This window comes from Anas platyrhynchos, chromosome 1, assembly GCF_047663525.1.
Source record: "Anas platyrhynchos isolate ZD024472 breed Pekin duck chromosome 1, IASCAAS_PekinDuck_T2T, whole genome shotgun sequence".
Classification (NCBI taxonomy): domain Eukaryota; kingdom Metazoa; phylum Chordata; class Aves; order Anseriformes; family Anatidae; genus Anas; species Anas platyrhynchos.
Genome location: NC_092587.1, coordinates 49,739,000 through 49,762,750, shown reverse-complemented (window position 1 = coordinate 49,762,750; position 23,751 = coordinate 49,739,000). Strand labels below are relative to the sequence as shown.

At 35.5% G+C, this 23,751-nt stretch overlaps 1 protein-coding gene across 10 annotated transcripts; it reads right to left on the bottom strand.

Moving 5' to 3' along the window:
* Positions 1 to 4,909: 4,909 nt before the first annotated feature.
* C1H12orf50 (chromosome 1 C12orf50 homolog) lies at positions 4,910 to 23,736 on the bottom strand. 10 transcript variants are annotated; one of them, XM_072036894.1, is made up of 15 exons: positions 23,596 to 23,734; positions 23,283 to 23,348; positions 23,008 to 23,181; positions 22,337 to 22,764; positions 20,331 to 20,454; positions 17,081 to 17,254; positions 15,382 to 15,459; positions 15,182 to 15,295; positions 13,813 to 13,932; positions 13,093 to 13,155; positions 12,565 to 12,672; positions 12,071 to 12,178; positions 11,650 to 11,850; positions 9,424 to 9,515; positions 4,910 to 7,912 (listed from the first exon to the last, which is right to left on the bottom strand). In XM_072036894.1, the coding sequence occupies exons 4-15, from the start codon at positions 22,388 to 22,390 to the stop codon at positions 7,850 to 7,852; spliced, it is 1,299 nt and encodes a 432-aa protein (XP_071892995.1). In that variant the 5' UTR covers positions 22,391 to 22,764; positions 23,008 to 23,181; positions 23,283 to 23,348; positions 23,596 to 23,734; the 3' UTR covers positions 4,910 to 7,849. The 10 variants fall into 10 exon arrangements, with proteins under 10 accessions (XP_071892995.1, XP_071893009.1, XP_071893012.1 ...); XM_072036908.1 differs by having other exon boundaries at positions 23,283 to 23,327; positions 23,596 to 23,722; XM_072036911.1 differs by having other exon boundaries at positions 23,283 to 23,327; positions 23,558 to 23,718.
* Between the last annotated feature and the right edge of the window lie 15 nt (positions 23,737 to 23,751).

Here is a 23,751-nt window from a genome sequence, read left to right as displayed (position 1 = left end):
AGCATGATGCCCATAGGTCCCACGGTTTCCCATAGGATCCTACTGGACAAAATGTCCAGCATACAGCTAAATAAAAACATCATACGATGGGTGAGCAATTGGCTAACGGGCAGGGCCCAAAGGGTTATGGTAAATGGGGCTGCGTCAGGCTGGCGGGCGGTCACCAGTGGGGTCCCTCAAGGCTCCATTTTAGGGCCGGTACTTTTCAATATTTTTATAAACGATCTGGATGTAGGAATAGAAGGCATTTTGAGCAAGTTTGCTGATGACACCAAACTTGGAGGAGTTGTGGACTCAAATGAGGGTGGAAAGGCCTTGCAGAGGGATCTGGATAGGTTGGAGAGCTGGGCGATCGCCAACCGCATGAAGTTCAATAAGAGCAAGTGCCGGGTCCTGCACCTGGGACGGGGAAACCCTGGCTGCACGTACAGACTGGGCGATGAGACGCTGGAGAGCAGCCTAGAAGAGAGGGATCTGGGGGTCGTGGTAGACAGCAAGTTGAATATGAGCCAGCAGTGTGCCCTGGCAGCCAGGAGGGCCAACCGTGTCCTGGGGTGCATCAAGCACGGCATCGCTAGTAGGTCGAGGGAGGTGATTGTCCCGCTCTACTCTGCGCTGGTGCGGCCTCACCTCGAGTACTGTGTGCAGTTCTGGGCACCACAGTATAAAAAGGACATGAAACTGTTGGAGAGTGTCCAGAGGAGGGCTACGAAGATGGTGAAAGGCCTGGAGGGGAAGACGTACGAGGAACGGCTGAGGGCACTGGGCCTGTTCAGCCTGGAGAAGAGGAGGCTGAGGGGAGACCTCATCGCAGTCTACAACTTCCTCGTAAGGGGGTGTCGAGAGGCAGGAGACCTTTTCTCCATTAACACCAGCGACAGGACCCGCGGGAACGGGGTTAAGCTGAGGCAGGGGAAGTTTAGGCTGGACATCAGGAAGGGGTTCTTCACAGAGAGAGTGGTTGCACACTGGAACAGGCTCCCCAGGGAAGTGGTCACTGCACCGAGCCTGACTGAATTTAAGAAGAGATTGGACTGTGCACTTAGTCACATGGTCTGAACTTGGGTAGACCTGTGCGGTGTCAAGAGTTGGACTTGATGATCCTTAAGGGTCCCTTCCAACTCAGGATATTCTATGATTCTATGATGCCACACGGTATGGGACATCCCTCTGGTCAGCCTGGGCCAGCTGTCCTGGTTGTGTCCCCTCCCAGTTCCTGGTGCGTCCCCAGCCCCTCACTGGCAGGGCAGCATGAGGAGCAGAAACGGCCTTGGCTCTGTGAGAGCACTGCTCAGCAACAGCATCATACAAGCCACTATGAAGAAAATTAACTTTATACCAGCCGAAACCATGACATCCCCCCAGATAAACATTTCTGAACGTTAATGGTCTGCACTCAAGAGCACAAGCTACTCAGGACTCTTGTCTTGCCTTAACCAGTAGGTGCTCCCTATGCCAAGAGAGCAAAGGCTTTCATTGGCACGGGCCAACTGAAATTGCTAGTACAAGGCACTTTTTATCTAACTTACCAATGATTGTCATATTTCCGTGACTTATTGTTTCTCCTATAATTCTGTATCATATTTGCCCAGTTTGCAAATTTCACTTTGAAAGTTAAAAGTCTTGCTGGATTTTATATCCTCATTCATCTCCAAGAGTAATAATAATTTGGCAGGCCAGAGTGAACACTGTAATGAAAACCTTGGAAGCCACTGAGTTTTCTGCTGTGCTTAGTCAAAACACACTTGAATTTTAAAATATGAATAATTGTGCAGAAGTCAATAGAATTACTATATGGCTTATGTTAGAGTATGCTTTGCTTTGTGCAAGTTCCTGTAAAGAAGTATTATCTTCAAAATCTGCTCTTCAGGTTTCTCCTGCAGTTCAGGAGGAGCTGTGAAGATGAAAGAAGCACATTTGTTTCTTGCAGTGGAAATGCGTTAATCTTCATGATGCATGAGCGATGGTAAGGATAACAACCTTTGGAGATACTGTTATTGTCATGTGTCATAAAATGTGTCATAAAAAAAAAAAAGTGTATATGTGTTCTTAAAACAAGATGAGTCAAAATTCTTGGGAATTAACTTTCTAAATAACTGAAGTTCTCTGGTGCTCAGAAAATCTGCCCACTGGAAGCTACAGGAGCAGAATAACTTTGTTAGTCTTACCTGCATGTATGCTACCTGCATGTGGACATTTTATTATTTTTGTTTGTTTGTTTGTTTATTTCACTTTATTTCTGCCCATATAAGTACGACAGTTGGGAAAAGAGGTACATCTGAAAAAAAGGATCCATGTTTCCAGGAACCTTAACATTTCAAAAGGCCCTGCAAATTTTAATATTTACTTCTGCCTAACTGCCCTTTTCTTAGAAAAACAGAGAGGGAAGAAGCAGCAGGACTTCTCTTGTATTTTAAGCACAACGGTTTTACTCTCACTAGCACAATACCACTGTAGTATGTTTCTGTCATTTTCACCTGTAAAGAAAAATGGGATGCGAAAAGAAAAGGCATTTAACATCTCTTTCTGAGGTTCTACTATCCCATATTCATTCAAGAGAGAAGGAATAGTTTTTGTTACCAGTTTCCCCAAGTTCATCTAGACCTTTACCCACATCCATTTTTTGGAGACGTTATAATTTAAATTTCATTTTCCATATGAAACTTGAATGGAGGTGTGGTCCACATCAGAGTTGGCTCAAAGCTTTTTACTAGTCAGACAAAATTCTTCTCCCCAAAGATTTTCTCTTATGTTTAGCAAACAAAAACAAACAAACAAAACTACTTTGTGCTGAAGCAACTTCAGTGTTCAGGCTGAGATAAAGAAGTAACACTGAGTTTATTGGGGTTGCTGTAAGGCCATGCTTGGGAAGGAATGCTAAGAGCTTATTGGGACTTCCAAGAGTGCTGGGAGAAAGTAGAGGCCTAGGAAGAATCAGCAGAGCCTTTTAGATGCTTAACTGCAGATTGAAGTTGTGCACCGTGGGGTGGATAGACTTTCAGAAGTGTGCTGGGCAGTTTTGAGGCAGTTGTTAACAATGAAACTTTCTCCTTCTTCTACTTTTTGTACATCTATGTATGTGTGTGGTTTTTTTGTTTGTTTGTTTGTTTGTTTGTTTGTTTTCCTGTAGACAAAATCAAGGCAAACTTTGCTACCTAGTCAAACCCATTTGAGTAAAACTTGTTAATTGGGATAGGTCTGAATAGTTAAAGGTTTCACTGATGGACACATGGGTTTTCTCATTGTGCTCTCAGACGGCCCGTAATAGGTGGTATGTATCTTTTAAAGACAGAATAAGGTTATATGAATCAATGGGAGAAGGGATCAAGGTGGGAATCATTTGTCCTACACAAATATCTAAAAGGTTTCCAGATTAGAAAAGTTAAAGTAGATTTTCAGTTAGGGAACAGCTTCTAGAAAAGACTTTTTCTCTAAGAAGGATAATGAGAGCTGTCCAGTCTGGGAGGTAACAGAAATGCCTTTTGGAAAGTGTAGGATAGGGCAAAATTACAGTAACATCATTGCTTCAGATTAATTAAATAAAAAAAATAGCTATTTAGTGATTTTGAATATAGGTTGCTGCACCTCTTCCTGAGGTGGCTGTTAGGAAGCATAACAAGCCTTCTGGGACCTTCCTTTTCTGTTAATTTAAAGCTGTTGGAGAACATTGCAAATAGGCTTGAGCTCTGGAGAGCTGGAATCAAACTCACTGTAATGAAAGTTCACTCGTGTGCCTCGTTGGAGCTTATTCCTGTGACTGTACTGACCCCTAGTGACTGCAGCTCTAGTTCAGTAATTTACAGTCTATTTATATATTTATTTACATAAAGTATTGTTATACAAGGCACCGTTTATAAAAAAAAAAAAAAAAAAAAAAAAATCTCCATTAGGGTGAAATTGTTAACATCATCCTTTTTAAGCAATCTTTAAAATTTCCAGGAAAAAAAAAAAAACTGTTCTGTTTTTATTTTACAACCATCTTCTTTTTTTTTCCTCATTTGTATGTCAACTTGAGATATACTATGATATATTTATATATAAACAGCTTATTTAAAACATCAGTGCTGCTAAGATCCTGGGAGGTGGTGTTTTTAATTTAGCTGTAAAAGTTTGTTCAGGAATGCATGCTCTCAAGCTGGAAGCTCTGCAACTTTTAATAAAATACAGATGGTACCACTGTTAATCTGTTTACTATCTAATATGGTTCACCTACACTAGGTATCTGATGTGCTTTTAGACATACCATCTGGAAAAACATTAGCATATTTTTACATGCATAAGGTGAAAACAACAGATCATTCCTTTCCCCTGGGCTTTTCAACTCAGCAGTGGATTGTGTATATGCATAAATGATACACCAAGTTCAACTATGCTTCAGAAGCCCTTTGCCTCTGATCTTTGACACATTATCTAAGCACTGATTTTCAAGTACTGTTAGTTTAAACCAGTGTGGGGGTTTTGTCGTGCAGTGACTATGTGAAGACACAGAAATCCACTACTTAAGCCTCACAGCGTGAAGTACTGAATACCCTCCGTTTCCTTTGAGCAAAGGCATTTGAATGGCACAGCACAGGCACAAAGGCCACACTCTTAAGGGTAACAGCACAGAGTAGCACAGACCTGTGCCCACTCAGGTTTGCTGCACTGTGGATCACTCAACCCTTGATGTGCAAGAGACTGCTTGTTATGGAATGTGAGGTAGTTATTGGAGAGATGAAGGTGCTTTATTGATTTCAGGTGCAGAGATTGCTGCAAAATTTGCAACTTTACAGTTGAAAGATGAGTTCATGAAGGTATACTTTTATGCTTGTCAGTTCACTGTAGTCAAAGCTCAGTAAAAATTATTTTTATCTAATTAATTACAGTCCTGTTACAAGCAAGGTAAATAATATAAATAAAATTCCACACATTATTTACTTTTACTAGGTGCATTTATTGTATGTTTATGAATATACAAACACCATTTTTTAAACACAGTATAGTAACAATACCACACAATAAAGCACAGTCTCTCCTTCAGGTGGCTCACATTAGACTCCTCTTATTTGTTCACCTTTTGGTCACTCATTTTTTGTCTATCCGGTACAGGAAAACAGTGATAAGACTTATTTCCTTTTTATATTAGCTCAGAACTATAATAAATACATAGATTAACAAAGCTCTTTGAGTTTAAATACAATTAAGGGAAAGAATCAAATGTAATATTTATATTTTCAGATGTCATAATGCCTTCTCAGATTTCACAATATATATTTAGGGAATACATACAGTAATGAACTTCAGTTTACTTCTAGTTCAGTGTTAAGTTCATAAATTTGGAGGCTAGAAGTTCACTTTGTTACTGTTTCTAATCCAAACCATGTGACCCATTTATTTATTTTTGTTTGTTTGTTTTGTGTTTTTTTTTTTCTTCACACCATTCAGGGTTCAGAACATATTTGATCAAAGATGGATTCACCAGGAAGGTCTAAAACTGTAGCACCACCTACTCTGTCATTATCTGATGCTGGAACAGTCAGCAACATTCAAATTTTATGCCCATCTGTTCTTTTTAGTAATTTTAAGTAAGTTTCTGGCAAACACACTGTTAGTAATTGTAATGAACTCTCAAACTTCCGTTTCTTTGTACAGTACACTGATAAGTAAAACCAACAGGTTAACACCCAAGCAAGCAAAGAGTATCAGCTGTACTCTGAAACAAAATTACTAAGACAGAGTGGGATCTTTGCACTGCTACTCTCAAACCAAATAAATTCCAAAATTTAAATACTGAAACCCTTTTTAATTAAATACTAAAAAACAGACCAAAATAAAGTTTGGCCCTGGTCAATTTATGGCCCTGCCAAATTCAATCCTCTAAATTACAGAGATTGAACAATCATTATATGTAAAATTTATGTTTATTTGAAAATGAGAATAAAAGTATTTTTCTAGATGTTAAAAAATAACTGGGTAGAACAACCCTCCAAATCAAGATTTTAAGCTGCCTCAGGCAGACAAGATACAAAATGTTGCTGCAAGGCATTGTGTGATACAAGTTGAGAATCCAATGTTTAATTAGAGGGAGGGAGACATTTTCAGTACACTTAATCATTGATTTTAAAAAGATGTTACCAGTTTTTTTGTTTTGCTTTGTTTTTTAACATTTTCTACCTCTCAGCTAAAACAGATAATCTATTATTTTCTCAGCTAAGAAAGTAATGCCCAACTGCCTACACCATTATAATCAATTTCTAAAATTAAAAGTAATAATATTTAAAGCATTACTCGCCTATTTTTTTTGCAAGATATTCTCAGTAAAGTAGGACTGAGAAATATATGATAATATTTCTCATAGAATGATAGAATAATTTCATCTAGAAGGCACCCTGGAAAGCATCTGATACAATTTTAAACAGTCACAAAGAAGCAAAGTGCTTTTATGTTCATAGCCATGGATGCCACTGAGGTAATTACTGGATCACAGAGCTCTAAAAAAATGTTTGAAGGGCTCTCCTCCAAAACTAAGTATGTTCTATGAATGACCAAAGGTTAAGTAAATGCAAAAAAAATGAAAAAGGTTTGAGACAAGGATATACATTCATATTTATATACATAAATTATATATAAATTAAAACATATAAGTATGTTGTAATTTAGTGTTAGGTACAATAGTTGCACACATTGGCTACTGACCAGTATTCCATGAAAGACAGAATCCTTTGCCTTGCCCCTCTTTTTCTTAACTCTCTGGAGGGAATCTTTGAAATATGTTTCTTTCAGTTACATGTTCCACAATTACATAATTTTCAGTTTTCCAGAAAGCTATTTTTAACTTTTGAGTGCATTTGTTTCATCTTTCAAAATTCCTCCTTCAGGCTCCATTTCCTGCTTACACCTGCCTTCTGGTGTGTCAGTTTTTCTATTTTTACACAGTGCTGTTTACTGTTTGATATATTGATCCAATCCTAGAATAAAGGTGATCAAAACCCATTCTCTCCAATTACAGGAAAGAAACCAAATCAGTCTGTCTCATAGAAGAAAAAAATAAATAAATATGGAAATGCAGAAATGATTTAATAACAAATCTGTGCTCTCTAGAGAAATAGTAGTACGTTGTCACTGTTCACTTTAAAACCATTTATATAGTTTATTTTTTCAGGAAGCGATGTTGTAGTCTTCTTGTCAGTCTTTTTCTCTGTCTTTATCCAGTCTTTTATACTTTTGTTTAAAATGTGTGGAAAAACATATTTCTGTTAATTCTTCTTTTGTTGTGAAGTTCATTTAGTTCATAACAGTTCTGCTGCCCTACTAAAATGGCAAAATATTAAGATCAAACTCAGAATGAGCCCTCAAACATCTAGCAAACAATTACATCGTCTACAAATCTGTCTTTCACACCAGAACAGCCATTTTCTAGAATGCATTAATATTGCTGTTTACATTGAAAGTCTTCTGAAACTGCCAAGTGTAACTAATAATATTAATTCATATTAGTAATTTTTCATTAAAGTATCTGTCAAACAAAATGGGGGAATACTCTGTTTAAGGAGTCCTCCCCCCCCCCCCCCAAGACGTCTTTTGCTATCAGTCTTGAAGTGTACAGCCATAGCCTGTAATAAATCATTTCAACGGTCAAATTTTAACAACAGATTAAACTTTGTGAATAGATTGAAGACCTGTATATGTGCACATACAGAACATACTTTTTAATTTGCATTTTTATCACTTTTGATAAAATGTTAAAGTATACTTCCTGCAGATTATTTTTGAGATTTGCAATTTTATCATCTTTTGATGTCCAGTTGGGCAGTACTTGTTAATTTCCTTCTTTTAATTTAAATTTTTCTTGTAAGTTGAAGTATTGGTTTCATATCTTTCTCCTTTCTACAAATCTTTCTCCTTTTATATTCATTTCCATTTCTTCTTGGCTCTGTGGTCAAAATAGATATACTGAATATTTTGTGCATAATCTGAGTAAAACTGTATGTTCTTTCAGAGATGTTTTAAGAATTAAACCTTCAACACTTACAGAAGCAATAGAAATAAAAATATTTCATATTAATATAATTAATTTATTTTCAAAATGTTTCATTAAAGTATTTTCACTCCAAAACTTTTCCAAGCAGTTGTTTGAGAACCATGTGGTACTTGCACAAAGTGATCAGACTTGTTAGTAAGCCTAGTGATGGATTGCAGTAGGTGGTTTTAGGTGCTTTGCATCTGTCTGGTGCCTCAACAGAATTTTGCATCTCAGACTGGAATCAAAATGGCATAGTGCTCCCCTGTGTGAACTCATCTGAATACCGATAACTGGGCCACTTAGAGGGCTCTGAAACACAGGGCCACAAAGTTGTGTATTTGTGACCCATCCACTTTGCACTAATCTGAGAGAATTCTTTGGTTTCCAAAAACCAAAGAAGCTGCTTAGAAAAAAAAATAAAAATAAAAATAAAAATAAAAATAGAAATAAAAATAAAAATAGAAATAAAAATAAAAATAAAAATAAAAATAAAAATAAAAATAAAAATAAAAATAAAAATAAAAATAAAAATAAAAATAAAAATAAAAATAAAAATAAAAATAAAAATAAATGTAAACATAAACATAAATGTAAACATAAACATAAACATAAAAACAAACATAAACATGTGTTAATGATCATCTTCTATAAAATAAAGTCGCATTAAAAGGATTCACCCAAGAAAGGGCACTGTTCAGCAGGATTTCAACTTATTTCTTCCTACTTTCAGGGATGCACTTTCACAGCAAGCTAGGCTAAGTTTGGAAGAACTGAGAGGATGCTCTGCTCTTCCACCTTTTGAACTATGCAACTGCAGAGTGAAATATCAGTGGAGGATAGATAAGGAGATAGGAGGTAAGAAGGAAATGTCTTCCCTGAATGAAGAACAGACTGATGACTAATGGTTTGGCTACTCATCCGTGGGAAAGGAGATAAAGGTTCTAATCTCTGCTTTCAAGACAGCTGCAAAATGCATTAATGGTTCTTCGGGTGTATTCTGAGGCTTTTGGTAGCCTGAGTCCTTTTATGAATTTGGACCTAGACTGATCATAGTTCAGCTATTGCAGATACTTCATGAGCAAACAAACAGAGAGACAAATAGATTGCATGTGTCTAGAGTCTCTTCTGCTTTGTCCAGTGCTACAAGACAAAACCAACTTCATTTATCTCTTCACTTTAAAAGCAGGTACATATTTTGTATTCATATCAGTGATATTATAGAAAATTAGAAATCATAGGTTAGCTATATTGGCAAAATTGTATGTCTACAAACAAAACTCATTCAGACTACTCGGCATTGCTTAGAATCTTGCAATCTTTGGTTTGGCAAGTTTGAAGAGCAGTTATACGTTTTCTTGGCAAGGAGAGACATCACCTTTATTAAAAAGACTCAATTATAAATATTTATATAAAACAGGTACCTGAATGGTTGTTTTAAACTTAGTGAATGTCTTTGCATGTGGATTCCTTTTCCTCCAAGTTGGTGCATTACAAGATCCTGAAGTATATTTGTCTATAGAAGAAATATATAAATTGTTCCTAAATTTCAGCTATAATTTCAGGAGAGACTATCTTAGTCTGATATGTGATTTAAAAGAAACATTTGCTGAAATATCAATTGATGGATCATGTCAATCACCCCTAAAATGCAAGGTATTATTAAATATAAACTTTATGCCTAGTACATTAAAAAACATTTATAATCTTCTAGAATTTCTATGAGGCTCACAAGGTCTTCCAAGTGACATTATTCTTCCAAGGACATCCTTGAGGTAATCAGAATGAATGTCCAGTGTTGAAAATCTTCCTAATGGGACCAATTGCTTTTAGTTTAAAACAAAACAAAAAAAAATAAACCAACATACTCCTTTATCTCTGCTTGTGAAAGCATTAGATGGAAGGCAATACTACATTCTTGTGCAAGACGGTTGGTTTTGCACCAAGGTATGTTGCCTAATGAATAATCATTTTGTATAAAATTTGGCTGAAATGAGTATTATCAATATTCTTATTTTCTCTTAGCTCCAGATTAAATCCAGTAATTCCAGTGAATAATTACATAATAATTCTAAGCTTTTCAGTTTATATGCAACATCTAAGTATCACAGTTTTCAGTTTGGGTCTAAAATCTTTCATGTGTCAAGCATAATTTTTGGTTTGGATCATTTCAGACCAAATGGCTCAGGTGCTCTTGAAAAGAAAAGTATCAAAAATGGTACATTTTGACATATGACAAAAATTCTGGTCATATTTTCTTTGAAATACTTTATCTTTTTTTTAGCATGGAAATTTTATAAGAAGTATCCTTTGCATTAAGAACATTCTTTCTGTTATTTCTGTATAACCTGTCAAGATTTAATCAAAACAAATATTAAAATAAAATAAATAAATAAATAAATAAATATTCGTCCTGCAGACTAAACACTGATGTCAAATTTCATTTCATTTAACTTTATTCATCTAAAACCAATACTTTGTATAAAGGAGGTTCCCTTTATTGGAAATGAAGATAGGGAGGTACATCAAGACCTCATTCCAGTTTAAGACAGATGAATAAAACTGGCAAGATGAATCACTTTCCTATCTTATGATTATTTAAATTATTTACCACTTAATTTGCTGCTGAAGTGACAGATAAAAAAAAAAACAGTTATCCAAATAAACCATGGAGACTGGAAATAGAAAGACAAATAAAACACAAACTAAGACATTATATTGTGTAAAGCTGTATTAGTAAGTTCAGAATAAAGTGAAAGATGCAAAATTATGGTTATATCTGAAACAGATTGCCAAAAAGCAAGATATAAAACTCAGAATCCCACTGTAAGCTTCTTGTTAAATTATGACATATTGTATACTACCAAGAAGATCGTAGAGTATGTCAAAGATGGCAAAACAATGAAGAAAAATATCATCCTGAAAGAATGGCAGAAATAATTAATTTGATCCTCTCTCCAGTATAAATAACGCGAGAACATAATATATTATGAAGAGTGTTTATCACCGAAGTTTGGAATATATTTAAATTGATAATAGAAGTTTGAGTAAAGACCTTGTTTATGCAAGAAGAAAAAAAAAATTGTAAATAATGAAAATAATCATAAATCATAGGCAAAACCACAGTGGAATACCAGTTGTGAAAAAAAAATACACAAAGAAAGATCATTCCTTCATCTGCTGATGGTAGCAAAAAGTTGAACAATACGTATTTCTTGAAAGGAAACTGAAATTCTACTACAAAACTACTTCCACTACTTTTGCTTTCAATGCTTCCAGTAGTATGAGAAGTTAAAGGGGACTATTACAAGGTTTATTTATTTAAAAAGAATAAATCACATAAAAGGAGCTGTGAAAAGTGGGAATCAGTATATTTGAGCACATCAGCACATCAATGGATTCATCCCTCTTTGTTAGGCAGGGAAATGAATCCTTTCTGTGAAGGTGACTGAATTACTTTTCATTAATATTCTGATTAATTTTAAATGTTTATAAAGCATAAAAGTATTTACATTTCTGTTTATGGATACTACTGCAATCAAATTATGAAAATTATGCTGGATTAAATTTACTCTTGCCCATATTTAAGAATAAGTACCTAAACAGATATTTAGCAACATTTTAAGAATTCTGTGTAAGCAGGAACTCACCCATAGATCCATTAAACTTTGGTTCTTGGACATCTGTAACATTACGGTAGAACACGTATGCTGATCTTCGGGGTTCTGAAGAATTGAAGTAAGTGTTTCTTCTAGCTTGTCTCACAGAAATAGAATAAGCAGTTTCATCATCCTTTCTTTTATCACTTTGTTGGTAACTTGGTTTAACTTTTGGGTTTGAAGTGTGATTTTCTAAAAGTGGAAGAACAAATTTAAAAAGAAACATTGTGGCATTATTCAAAATTTGACATATTAGAGAAGACTGGAACCTGGAAGACCAGAAGTTCCTTAAAAAAGTCCAACCAAAATACAAATTGTCCATATCTAACACTAGGAACAGAGCTAGGCACTATTAAATCATCTAATAGTTTAGTAAATAAAAATGAAAAAAACAACCATTTTCTAAAAATACCTTTGCCTGTTACTGTATTAGATAAGTTTCTTGGTTCCTCAGAAATCCATTTCTTTTTCTTTACTCCCTTAAAATGATGCTTCTTTACCAATTCAGAGCAGCTTGTTGCTAAGGAGTTAAAATAGCACAGATTTACTTTTTCAAAAAGCACACAACATTTTCTTATCAAGAAATGCTACAGTGTTCTGAAAAACTCATCTCCCACTTCATACACAGGTCTCCTTGGGTGAGGAATGTTCTTTCTCACCTTAATTATTTTTAAAGTATCATACCACAAAAGGAAAGCAAAAACTGCTACATTTCCTCTAGCAGATTTCAGGGTCTCAAAATCTTGTCAGAAAACTCAATATTTGGCTAAAAACACAGTACTTTGAACTAGTACAATTACTTTAATTGGTTCTGGCTCAGAACGTTTCCCATTAAGAATGAGTACTTCATTAGTACTGTAAAAGAAATTTCATTTAAAAATCAGAAAATATGTAATAATTAAATACCTTTTACATTTGAATACTTTGATGCAATTGGTGCTTTTTCTAAAGGTAGTGCCTTGTTTCTTTTCCCTTCAACAAATATGTTTTTCTGTGCCACAAAACAATCACCTCCTACAGAAAATGAGTATCAAAAAATCATCTACACCAAAGAAAAACAATTAAAAATCAAATGTGGACAACACACATGATTTGCTATTTTTAGAATTACATTTTCACTGAAATGAATATAGAAATAAAAAACAAAATGTGAAGAAAAGAAAAAAAGAAAAAAAAAAAGAAACCAAACATGATTCATTAAGGCCCAGAAAATAAAAATAAAAAAGATAAACATCTAACATTTAAAAACTTTAAATCAACATGGGTATGAGCAGAGATTTAATTATAGGATTGCTTCTCAGTGGTAACTTTTTACTAATGACAGTGAAGAACACCTAAAAGAGAAACACATACTGTACATAAAAGTTGTAGGTAAAGAATATTTAAGATACATTAGTACTGTTCCATACAGTTCTGGATCTAGAATATGCATACCAGTTTGCTCAAAGCTAGACCAAGCATCCCTAGCATGGTACTGCATTATTTTGCATTGACAAACTAAGGGAAGAAAAAAAAAAGAATAATACAGTAATTATTATTATTTTTAATACTAATAAGTATTGAAGAAGAAAATGAGTAAGTATTGTTAAGTAAACACAAATTCAAGGATAATAGGGCATTCTTTAACCTTAATTACATGATTCTGTACTAAACTCGACATGGCAAGGCACTACATCACAAGTTCAATTCTGTTCAGAGAAATCAGCTCCCATCAGAAAAGATGCAGGATTGAAGCTTTAGTATTTCACTGTACAATAACTGAAAAATACAAAGCCTATTCATCTTAACTAAGGATAGTTTCACATAACAGGTTTTTAAAGCATACTAACTTGTCATTCCTACACATTTTTTATAACTTTAGAGAGACATTTATTTTCCAAAATTAAGCAGGAAAAAGTCAGTTTGTTTGTTTTGTTTTGTTTTTTTACTAGGGACTTAAAGCAAGTGGAATAATAAATGATACTTTTAATTGTTACAATTAATGGTGCGTTATGATAAGAAGTGCATATAACATGAGTAACAGACAAAAAACTCTGAATTTGACTTATTCTTTTCTATTTAAATAGTGAAGTTTCATATACACATATTCATTTATGGTAAATGTATTTACCACACGATGTTCAGCAATGAGAAGACAATGTTAAAGTATATTACCTCCATTTTCAAAGGATCTATGATCTGTTCTGTTAATACCCTCTACTGACACTCTCCTTCCTGAAGTCTCCCCCTCTCTTTTTATATTATTAAGTTTTGTAGGATTTGTATTACCATCACCTGGAAAGGCAACAGAAAGGATATTTTAGCTGCTTTTGTGTAAGCACATTAAATCAAACTGTCATTTTTTTCCTCCCACCTTTGTGAGTTAGCAATTAGCTCAGAGCAATTTCCTTTAACCTCTTGTTTTATATTGTTATTTCTCTTTTATTAGTCATTTGGATAGTGTGTAATGTAACTCAAACACTGATGTACAACTTTTAAGTTTTTTATGAAAGTGACACAATACTCAGGTTACAGAAGACTACAAATGCAAGGTAAAGAACCAGCTACAAATTATCTACTTCTTTAGCTTCTCACTTTTCATGAATGATACTTATGAATCCTATCCTATCCTGTGGATATGTGGTATTTTTAAGATACATGCCATCGTAATATCTAAAACCTCAGAAACTCAGTTGAAGAAATGCTTTGGGAAAACGCACCTATCTGATTTTTTCTGAATGTATGTAATTATAAATATATATATTAAAAGTTATAAGTACTCATATATTTGTCACTGAATTCTTTGTGTACAGTCTAAATATATTTAAATACTTGCCAGAAAAAGTTTATCAAAACTATTCGAATAACAAACATATTAAATGTAGAAATAACAAGGAAATATTTTTGCGATATATTCTTTGACCATATTTATGTTAGAAAATGTGAAACGTTCAAAACAAAATGTAGCTATTTTGTAGCTATCTTTCATAAGAGCTTAAAGTTTTTTGTTATATTTTTCAATGAAATTGAGTTAGATGAAAATTTGGTGTATAGCCAAATTGTCATCTTGACATCCAATATAGTCAGCAGAAAGAGCAGAGCACCTCTGAAAAAGTGATTAATTTAATCTTTGGCAGACCTTATCAGGAATAAACAGCCCATTAAGAGTGCCTATCTTAGTCCATTTAGAACAGACAGCCTGTATGAGAAATATAAACTAAACTTGGGATGTTTAAAATTAGACCACATAAATCTTGATCTTAAAGAAAAATATGAAAGGCCTATGTTGTGTACCTCTGGAAATTATATGCAGGTTTAATGTTAGCCAGTTTCTATCTTTTCCACCTACAATCAATACTGGTAGTCGCCATGCATGTGACTAAACATATACATGGGGAAAAAATAAAGATGTATTTTTATGCTCTTTTTATGTGCTGTATTTTATTTTCACTAAATTAAGAAGGGGGGGAAGAGGTGCAAACTGCAAAATTTCCTCCCTGGAATAGTAATACAAGAAGCAGTACAGCAATACAAAAATACTTGCCTTTCTGCAAATCCCGCTTGATAGCTTCCAAAGGTAATAACTCATTTTCTAGAGACGAAGATATGATTTTTGTTGATTGGTGTTCCTGAGGGTAATGAATCCTATAATACTCTCCTAAACACAATCCAAAATGGGAAAAAATATTTTTATTATATTGGCAGCATTGCTGTTTATGAAAGAGTCGCTAATTTCATATTTACCAGATTTATAGCACATTTCCTTTATTGCTCTTTCCTCTTCAAGGTCTGAAGCAGTCTTAGCCAACAAATTAAAATCATCTGTAGGAAATATTTTTTAAAAGATTATTAGATATCTATACAAAGACCTTCAATGTTTCTTAACGATCAAACACCATAATGAATTTCATTTTGGTCATGACTTTTTTTCTGACTGCAACCTCTGCTCTGGGTAATACAATGACTCTTGAATGTTAAGTATTTCCAAGTGCATTGGAATTGCAACAACACCTATGAAAAAGCTAATGCCTGTTGATTTAAAATGACTTAAAACCATTTTCAGTACTCACTCACAAAATGACCATTTATTTACATTCACCAGGAAATCTGATTAAACCTATCACCAACAACTTCTTGTCACTAAACCTCTGCTCAAAGTTACTATCCTGTAACGTCTGCTGGCAGAGCTAGTGAAGTAAGCGTTCCTTATCTGTCTCAGTTAAGGTTAGTAAGGCTAGCAAAGACCCACTTTTGATACTGTCTTTTTTTGATACTGAATATTTATTTTATTCAGACCGAAACAGAGTTAGGAAGCACTAACAATAAGCAGCCCTTCCAACCTGAAAGGCAGTGGGAAAGTGAAAAGCAGCTTGGGGCTCCCTAACTACTAGCAAAGTAGTTTGCAGAATGCCCAGGAGAGTGTTTTCTCATTTTCACTCTCTGGGGACGCACAATTCATTCACTTCTTATGAATCTCTAATCTCTAAGTGAGATACATCCAAATGTTTAATTACAGTTTTTTTGTTGTTTGTTTTGTTTTAATATATATGTATATGTATTCAGTTTTGCATGGACTCCTTTTATTAGATTTAAGAATAACTTTTAGTAATAAAATGTGACTGCCTAAAGAGGGTTTAATAATTTAGTTGAACAGTTTAATAAATTAGTTGAACAAATTATTTAAATTGAAAACAAACAATATTTTGCACAGAAACCTATGGCTTCACCTTCATTGATTAGCGTGTACAACCCCAACCTCTTTTCAAAAACCTGTTTCCATTAAAAGATGTGCTTCCTAAACTTGCAATTTTTATAGCATTTTACCCATACCATTAGAGAGTGCCAAAGAACAGAAAGTATTTGCAGCTGTATAGACCAGAAACATTTTTGTTTGGCACAACAACAAAATGGTTCCTGCACTGCTACTGTAAATCCCCTGTTAAACATTCCCCAGTAGTAACTGTTACAGAGACGGCTAAGGCAAAGGCACACAGTAAGTCCTCAGTCAACATATAGTATTAGCTATTGAAAATCTTGATCACAAGGGGAAGACATTAAAAATGTCTTTTTAAATGCAAGTGTCAATAGCTCGGATCATCCCTGAACTGAGAACTTTGAATAATATTTGATGGTCATCTGAATATTTTAAACTCTATTTGATGAAAAAGGGAATGTAAATTATATCAATATCGAAATATAAAGCCAGACATTTTACAGAAGTTAGAAAATGGTGGCTTATTCATGCATCTGGTGACTACCAACTGGGAACACTTCAGGAATTATACAGAAACAATTTCAAAAACTTGTCAATAACTTTTTCCTAAAAATGTAATGGTTATTAGAATAAATCATTTATGAACTATATTTTAAGAGCTGAAAAACATCCACTGTACTTCCTTGTAAAACAAACAAACAAACAAAAAAAACAACAAAACTTGTTTACTGTTCTCTTTGTCTTCAATATCCTCTTCATCCTCCTCTTCGTCCTCTTGGTGGTTGATGTTAATAATTAGTGGAGGGTGAATTGGTCTTAAAATATTCTCCTGATTTCTGAATGATTCTTGACCACAGGCTGGATTCAGAATCCCTTCTTGGACCTCCTCCTGCAATGCAACATCTGCAAAAAATAACATTTATTTTTTTTTTAAGAAGGAACTAGGTTTGGACCAACAGGTAATCTTTTGAAATGACTATATTTAAAGAATCAGCAAAAAGATCAATTGTGCAGAGGCAGGCAAAAGAGCCTCTTCCAACCACAGAAAGTACAAAAATGAATGTGCACTAGCTCCTTTGATTGGAAAGATAAAGCACAGCTGAATATAGTCTTTTGACAACTGAAACATTTTGATCATCCTACCCTGTTCAAAAAAGGTTGCATATCTCTTCCTACTAGTGGATCAATCTGAGTAAGTTTCTTTCTTTCTTTCTTTCAATCCCTTTGTTCATAACATAGGTTCATATGTTCATAACGTGTGATTAGTAATACCTTGGCTGAAGTGAGTCTAGGATCCCACCTGTGGAATGAGTCTAGGATCCCACCTGTGGAATTGTATTAAATCTGCTGAAGGCAGGCCTGTATTGGTCTTCATGGCATCAATTTTGAAGAATGCAGCAGTGCTAAGCACTAGATTACCCATTTTTATCTTGTAGACTTCTTTTTTTTCCATCAGAATTTTCTAAATCACAACTCTCTTGTACAAATGTATAAGATTATACAAATGTACATAACATTTGTATAAATGCTATGTACAAACACTATGTACAAATCACAGATTTTGTGAAATAATATTAAGTTAATAAAAATAGTTCACAGTAAATTAAAAGAAAATCATAAAAACTATGATTTTTCTTATAAATCTATGTCCACCCACAAAGTTTTGCAGTGAAATTATTTCAGTACTAGATCAGCAGTTTCTGAGAACCAGGAAACGCAACTGATTGAAAATAAAAATGATGAAAAATAGAAATAACATGAAGCATGGGCATCTTTTTTTTATTCCAGTTGTTGTTAGCCTTGTGCATTTTGTGCTTGCAAAAGAGCAGCATATGTATATTTTAAATCAATTTTAAAAACACTATTGCAGATCAGATTTATTGCATGTATCACATGCAAGAGCAAGTAAGATACAACCCTTTAACTTGGTGGAGATTTTTTCAGTCCCAAACAGTGTATTATTATCTTTGGATACTGTAAGCCAGAACAAACTTAGTTTAACAAGAACATTAAGTCTTGATATAAATAAATGCAGTTTTAGCATTAGCAATGTTATTGTGGAACACACAGACTTTGAAGTTACATATATTCCAGTAATGAGAAGGGTCCATCTTCTAGTTCTGATTTTTGGGCAACGCTTACAGAGGGTGCCCTTGTCAATAGTGCCTACTCAGCACAGTCTCTGGCTTACACCATATACAAAAGCATGCCTACGTTTCTAAGTGCTAGTTGGCAGAGGCTGATGTTGTGGATGTAGGAACTGTACAGTATGGATGCTCATAGAAACATCACTTGCCTTGGTCCTGTGTGATTAGTTAAGCTCTACATTACAAGATACAACAGCCTACCCTTTCCTGAAAGAATTTCAGGAACACAAGGTGCTTGTTTCTTAATAGAGGTCATTATAGACATTTATTATGACGTCTGTCTACAGCTTTGAAGATAAGGCCAGTGAACAACTGTATTTCAGTTCACTCGTTCACTTGGCTATGACAAGTCTGCCAACTTCTCACTTCTGCTTCTGCCTCATTTTTGACATTTGTCTTGGTTCCCTGCTCTGGTCTTTTAACCTAGTCCAGCTGTCTACCAGGACTGCTAGTAGATAAGAGCTCCACTTAGAAAGAACTGAGGAGGGAAGGGGGGAAGCAAAGGAAAACAACAACAAAAGGCTGTAACTGTGTGGTTTTTTGTTTTTAATAATCTGATTTTCAGAAGTTAAAAGAGAAAGTATACTGCCTTACAAAATATTACTGTACTTAAATAACATGCATCCAATGCCAAGCCTGAAAAATCTATTTGAAATACTGGATGGTAAATGCATTTACACACACAGCACTGGAATCTTATGTTGCCCACCAATGGGGTGTCTCATTCTTATAACATGTTGTACTTTGTCAACAGATGATGCTACTAATGGCCCTAAGCACATTATGCTAATAGTGATCCTAACAACCTCTCCCCTCCAACACAGACACTACTTGTCTTATTACCTTCCTACAGACCATTTTCATTACTCTGTATTATCTAGTAAATACCTAAGTACAGAAGAATGTGAAAAAACAAATTTCTGAAGGTGTTAATTGTTGTGAATATTTTAATCATGTCCCTGAGTACTGATCTGACCATGGGAGCAGGCTGTCCTCCTGCACCCCATGGGTCCTACATGGAGCAGATCTCCATACTGCAGCCCGTGGAGAAGCCCCCAGTGGAGCAGGTGGATGTGGCCTGGAGGAGGCTGCGGCCCATGGAGAACCCAGCAGGAGTAAGCCCCGGGCCGGAGCTGCAGCCCATGGAGAGGAGCCCATGCAGGAGCAGGGGCCTGGGGGGAGTTTCTGCCCATGGGGGACTCGTGCTGGAGCACTTTACTCCTGACGGGTAGGCCCTGTGGTGCAAAGCCATGTGGGAGCAGTGCTTGAGGAGCTGCTGCCTGTGCACAGCCCCCGCAGGCTCAATTTGGGAAGGACGGCATCCCATGGGAGGGACCCCACGGGCAGCAGGGGCAGAGAGTGACCGTGAAGGAGCATCAGAGATGAAGCATTAGGGACTGACCACAGCCCCTGTTCCCTGTTCCCCCGCAGGTCTTTTGTTTCTTACTGTACTAGTCTGTTAATAGTTCACAATAAATTATATTAATCTCCCTATGCTGAGTCTGTTTTGCCTGTGACGGTAAATGGTGAGTTAATGTAAAATTTTTACTTGATGGATCTTAGCAACTTAAATTGCCATTTATTAATTCATCTTGCACGTGATTACAAAGATTTGTAACATGGCACTTAAATAAATTAATAGATCAACCCATTTAAATACCAATACAATTCCTTTATTTGCCTTGAACTTGTCTTGGATTAGGTCATACCTGATTTATTTGCAGGAGTACATTTCTTGATCTTAATACATATTACATAAGCAGTGGAAGTTTAAGGATGCTTTTGTATATTTACTTTAACAAACAAATTGTTGAGAAAATATTTTTACTCACTGTTACTAGGTGGCAGAAAAAGTCCATTTATATTACGGGGTTTGCTGTGATGGAAGACACAACTGATCCTCACACAGCCTAATGGCTGTGTTTCCCAGAAACATGAGATGTTGCTGTACTTCTGCTGCAGGACAGAGTAGTTTTCAGATATTGTAAATATAACAATAAAAAGAGACTACATTGACTAATACCTGGTGTACTGTAGTGAATAGATAAATAACACTTTTGAAGACCATATTCTGGTATGTTAGAACATTTTAAATTGTCTACAGTTAAGTCAAGGAGTTTTAATGAGGTAGAACTGTTACCGGACAAGAATCAGAGTAAAGCTGTTTATGCGCACTGTACTGCAGACTTTTTATGAGATGCTGGGAAGAAAAAATCTATTATTTTTAATATACAACATTTTTATTTAATTTATACACATAAATTTTGAGTTTTCTTTTCTACTTAATGGGATAATCAGACCTATCTCAAATGAAATCTGCTGCACAAGTGCAATACTGTACTCTCTTAATATTAAAAGATACAGGCCCATGGGAAAATAAAACAAAACCCACAGAGATGCCTAACAAAAAACGAAAAAGTAAAAATTTGGGAACTTGTAATCCTTGTACAGACTTGTCAGACTTGGATTACAAAACAAGAGAAAAAAAAAGTCTTTTTTTTCATTTCACATTCAAAACATCACTTTGGAAGGAGAAAGTCACTTTTGATTTCAGACTAAAAAAATGTGCTTGAAGGAACTTGCTCTTTTGTACCTCATTTCCATATGTCTAAATCTGCAAAACAGATGTGAACATTCTCCTTGCCTTCATAATGAGCACACAGTATCACAGCTGAGAGGTTTTTCACAGTGACAGAATCTGCACTTGAAACCCTAATGAGGAGAATGACTTTGAGGCTAAGACATATTAGATTCCTGTGTATTAGTTCCTTCCTTAAATGTCAGTCTCCTCTTATATAAACTATTTTTAATTAATGAGGGAGGCAATATGGCAGCCAAGAATAAACATATTATGGTGACAAATGCTTACAAGTTCACAAAAATATTCAGGATATGATGTTCTGAGACTACTGTCATTTCACTGCTCATACCATCTCCCAGCTGTTTTTACATATGACAAACAAAAGCCTAATGAAAAAAAAAAAAAAGTATCGACAGCTTTAAAAAAAAAATTGCTGCTTTACTCCTACATATGATCACACTTCAGTTCTCCCTATATTAATATTCTTCCACTTTAAAAGTCTGCATGATATTGCACGATTAGCACTCTTCCGATGCAAATCCCTTTCATTAGTCAAACAAAATTACTTTTCTCTATCTCTTCCTTACTAACAGTTTTCAGATTCTAGCACCACCTATGATTATACAATTCACTTATCCCTATAACCTGAGGTATCTTCCATAAGCATGTGATAAGGAAACTCCTAATTCCAAAAAGGCACATGCTCATGACCATTACCCTGAATATGGGAAACTCAGGTTCATATCTGGGATATGGACTACAAGCCAGCTGGGATATGTAAATGCCAGTCTACCAGCTATTTTTTACTGAGTTTCTGTCTAATTTTTAAAGGAAAAAAAAATTGCACTTGAAAATTTTTACCAGTTGGAATAGAAACATTTGAAGAACCCCATTTTGAATGGCTTCATTACATGTAACAGGATGTAAAGAAATTCACATTGTCGCTACAAGCTGAAAATATACTTGGTCTGTTTACTCAGAATTAATATAATTTTGACTCAATAAAGAAAGATGAATGATCAGTGATTTTTATATGGAGTTCTAACTTATGCGTTCCCTAAGTATCTGAGCCCAATTCACATTGGGTACTTAGGACAATTAGCTCTTCTCATTCTGAAAATAAGACATTTGATTTAAATATGCTGCCATGATCAAGGCATATCAACTTCTAAATTTAGATAATAAACCTCCCTCTAAATATGTATATATATCAAGGAATTCAAGGGCGCTGACTACTCTAAAATCTACAGCATTTACCTGTGCGTAGGGAGAATAAAAATAGAAATAGCTGTCATTCCCAACTTCAGGCATTTTCACCTCTTATGCTTCTACTCCACTCTCTTTATGCAGGCAGAGCATACATGAAAACATAAAAGCTATCAACGCATAGGCAAATCTTAATCGTATCTTGAAAACTGTAGTTTTCTTTTAAAAAAGGGGGCTTCGGAACTTCAATTCTGCTTCTTTTTTGAAACAAAACTCCAGCTGACAGCGTAGCTAAAACCAAGTACACTTGAGCTACAGAGGTGGTACCTTCTCCAGGTTTGCTATCTGTTGAAGATGGTTGCTAGCCAGGACAGAATGTTACACATCCACGGTCACCCACTGTTCCTCCAGATCTTGTGACATCATCATGATGACATCATGTGACCTTTTGGGCTTGAACATCTTCCTTAGTTCCATTGCTTCAGAATAAAGTATGGAAAATTGGACCATTTCCAAGAGTTTCTTGTATTTGTCCTTCAAAGTTTCTTCTTTCAAAGATTTCCACACAAAATGGAACAAACCCATTTTGCACAGTTTAAATGATACCCAACTTCTAACTACAGAAGCTGTGGTCTTCCAAATAAAACTTTGATATAATGAATACAACATTTATCCTTTGAGTAATTTTTAATCCAAATTCTTGCACTCAATGGTTTTCTTACCGTATCCTTCTTTGGACTGAGACGGTGCTTCCTGTGAGTACACTGTTAGGTGTTAACTGCTTATCTTGTTGCAGCTAATTGCTTTTTCTTGCTCCCATGATGCCCACCACCAGATACACTTTTGTTACTAATTAACACCTCTCTCACTATTCACATTCAGGTCCTGGGCTGCCTCTGAAAAAATAATAATAATACATTTAGCGATGAAAATAAAGTGTTAATCCTAGAAAACGGTAAGGGATGCATTTATTCCGACTACATGGGATCAAACTCACAACGCTGAGTGGCATCTCTGATTTCAAGATGAACGTTGTGGAGCACTGCCAGATCAAAAAGTGACACTTTAGAAGTAAAATATAAAAGGAAGAGCAAAAGGAAAAGGAAATCAACCTCAAAGGCAAACAATGCCAAAGCTTATAAAGCAGTAAGAATACAAATAAAGAAGGTAGATACACGATGGAATTCAAGCAAGAGCACTAGCAACACCAGAAGTATATGCAATTTGGCGTTCTTTAGGGAGAAGGAAAAACAAACAAACAAAACAACACACGTCCGGGGGCGGTGAAGGCAGGCAGGAGGTGTCCGCACCTCGGGGGCCGCACCACGTCCCGAAGCCCGGCCGGGCGGCGGCAGCAGCAGCAGTTCCGCCAACGGCCGCCGCTGCGCGAGCCTCAGCGTCCCCCCAAACCGACGGGGAGAAGCCACGGCAGCCGGGACTACATTTCCCGTGGCTCACCGCAAGGA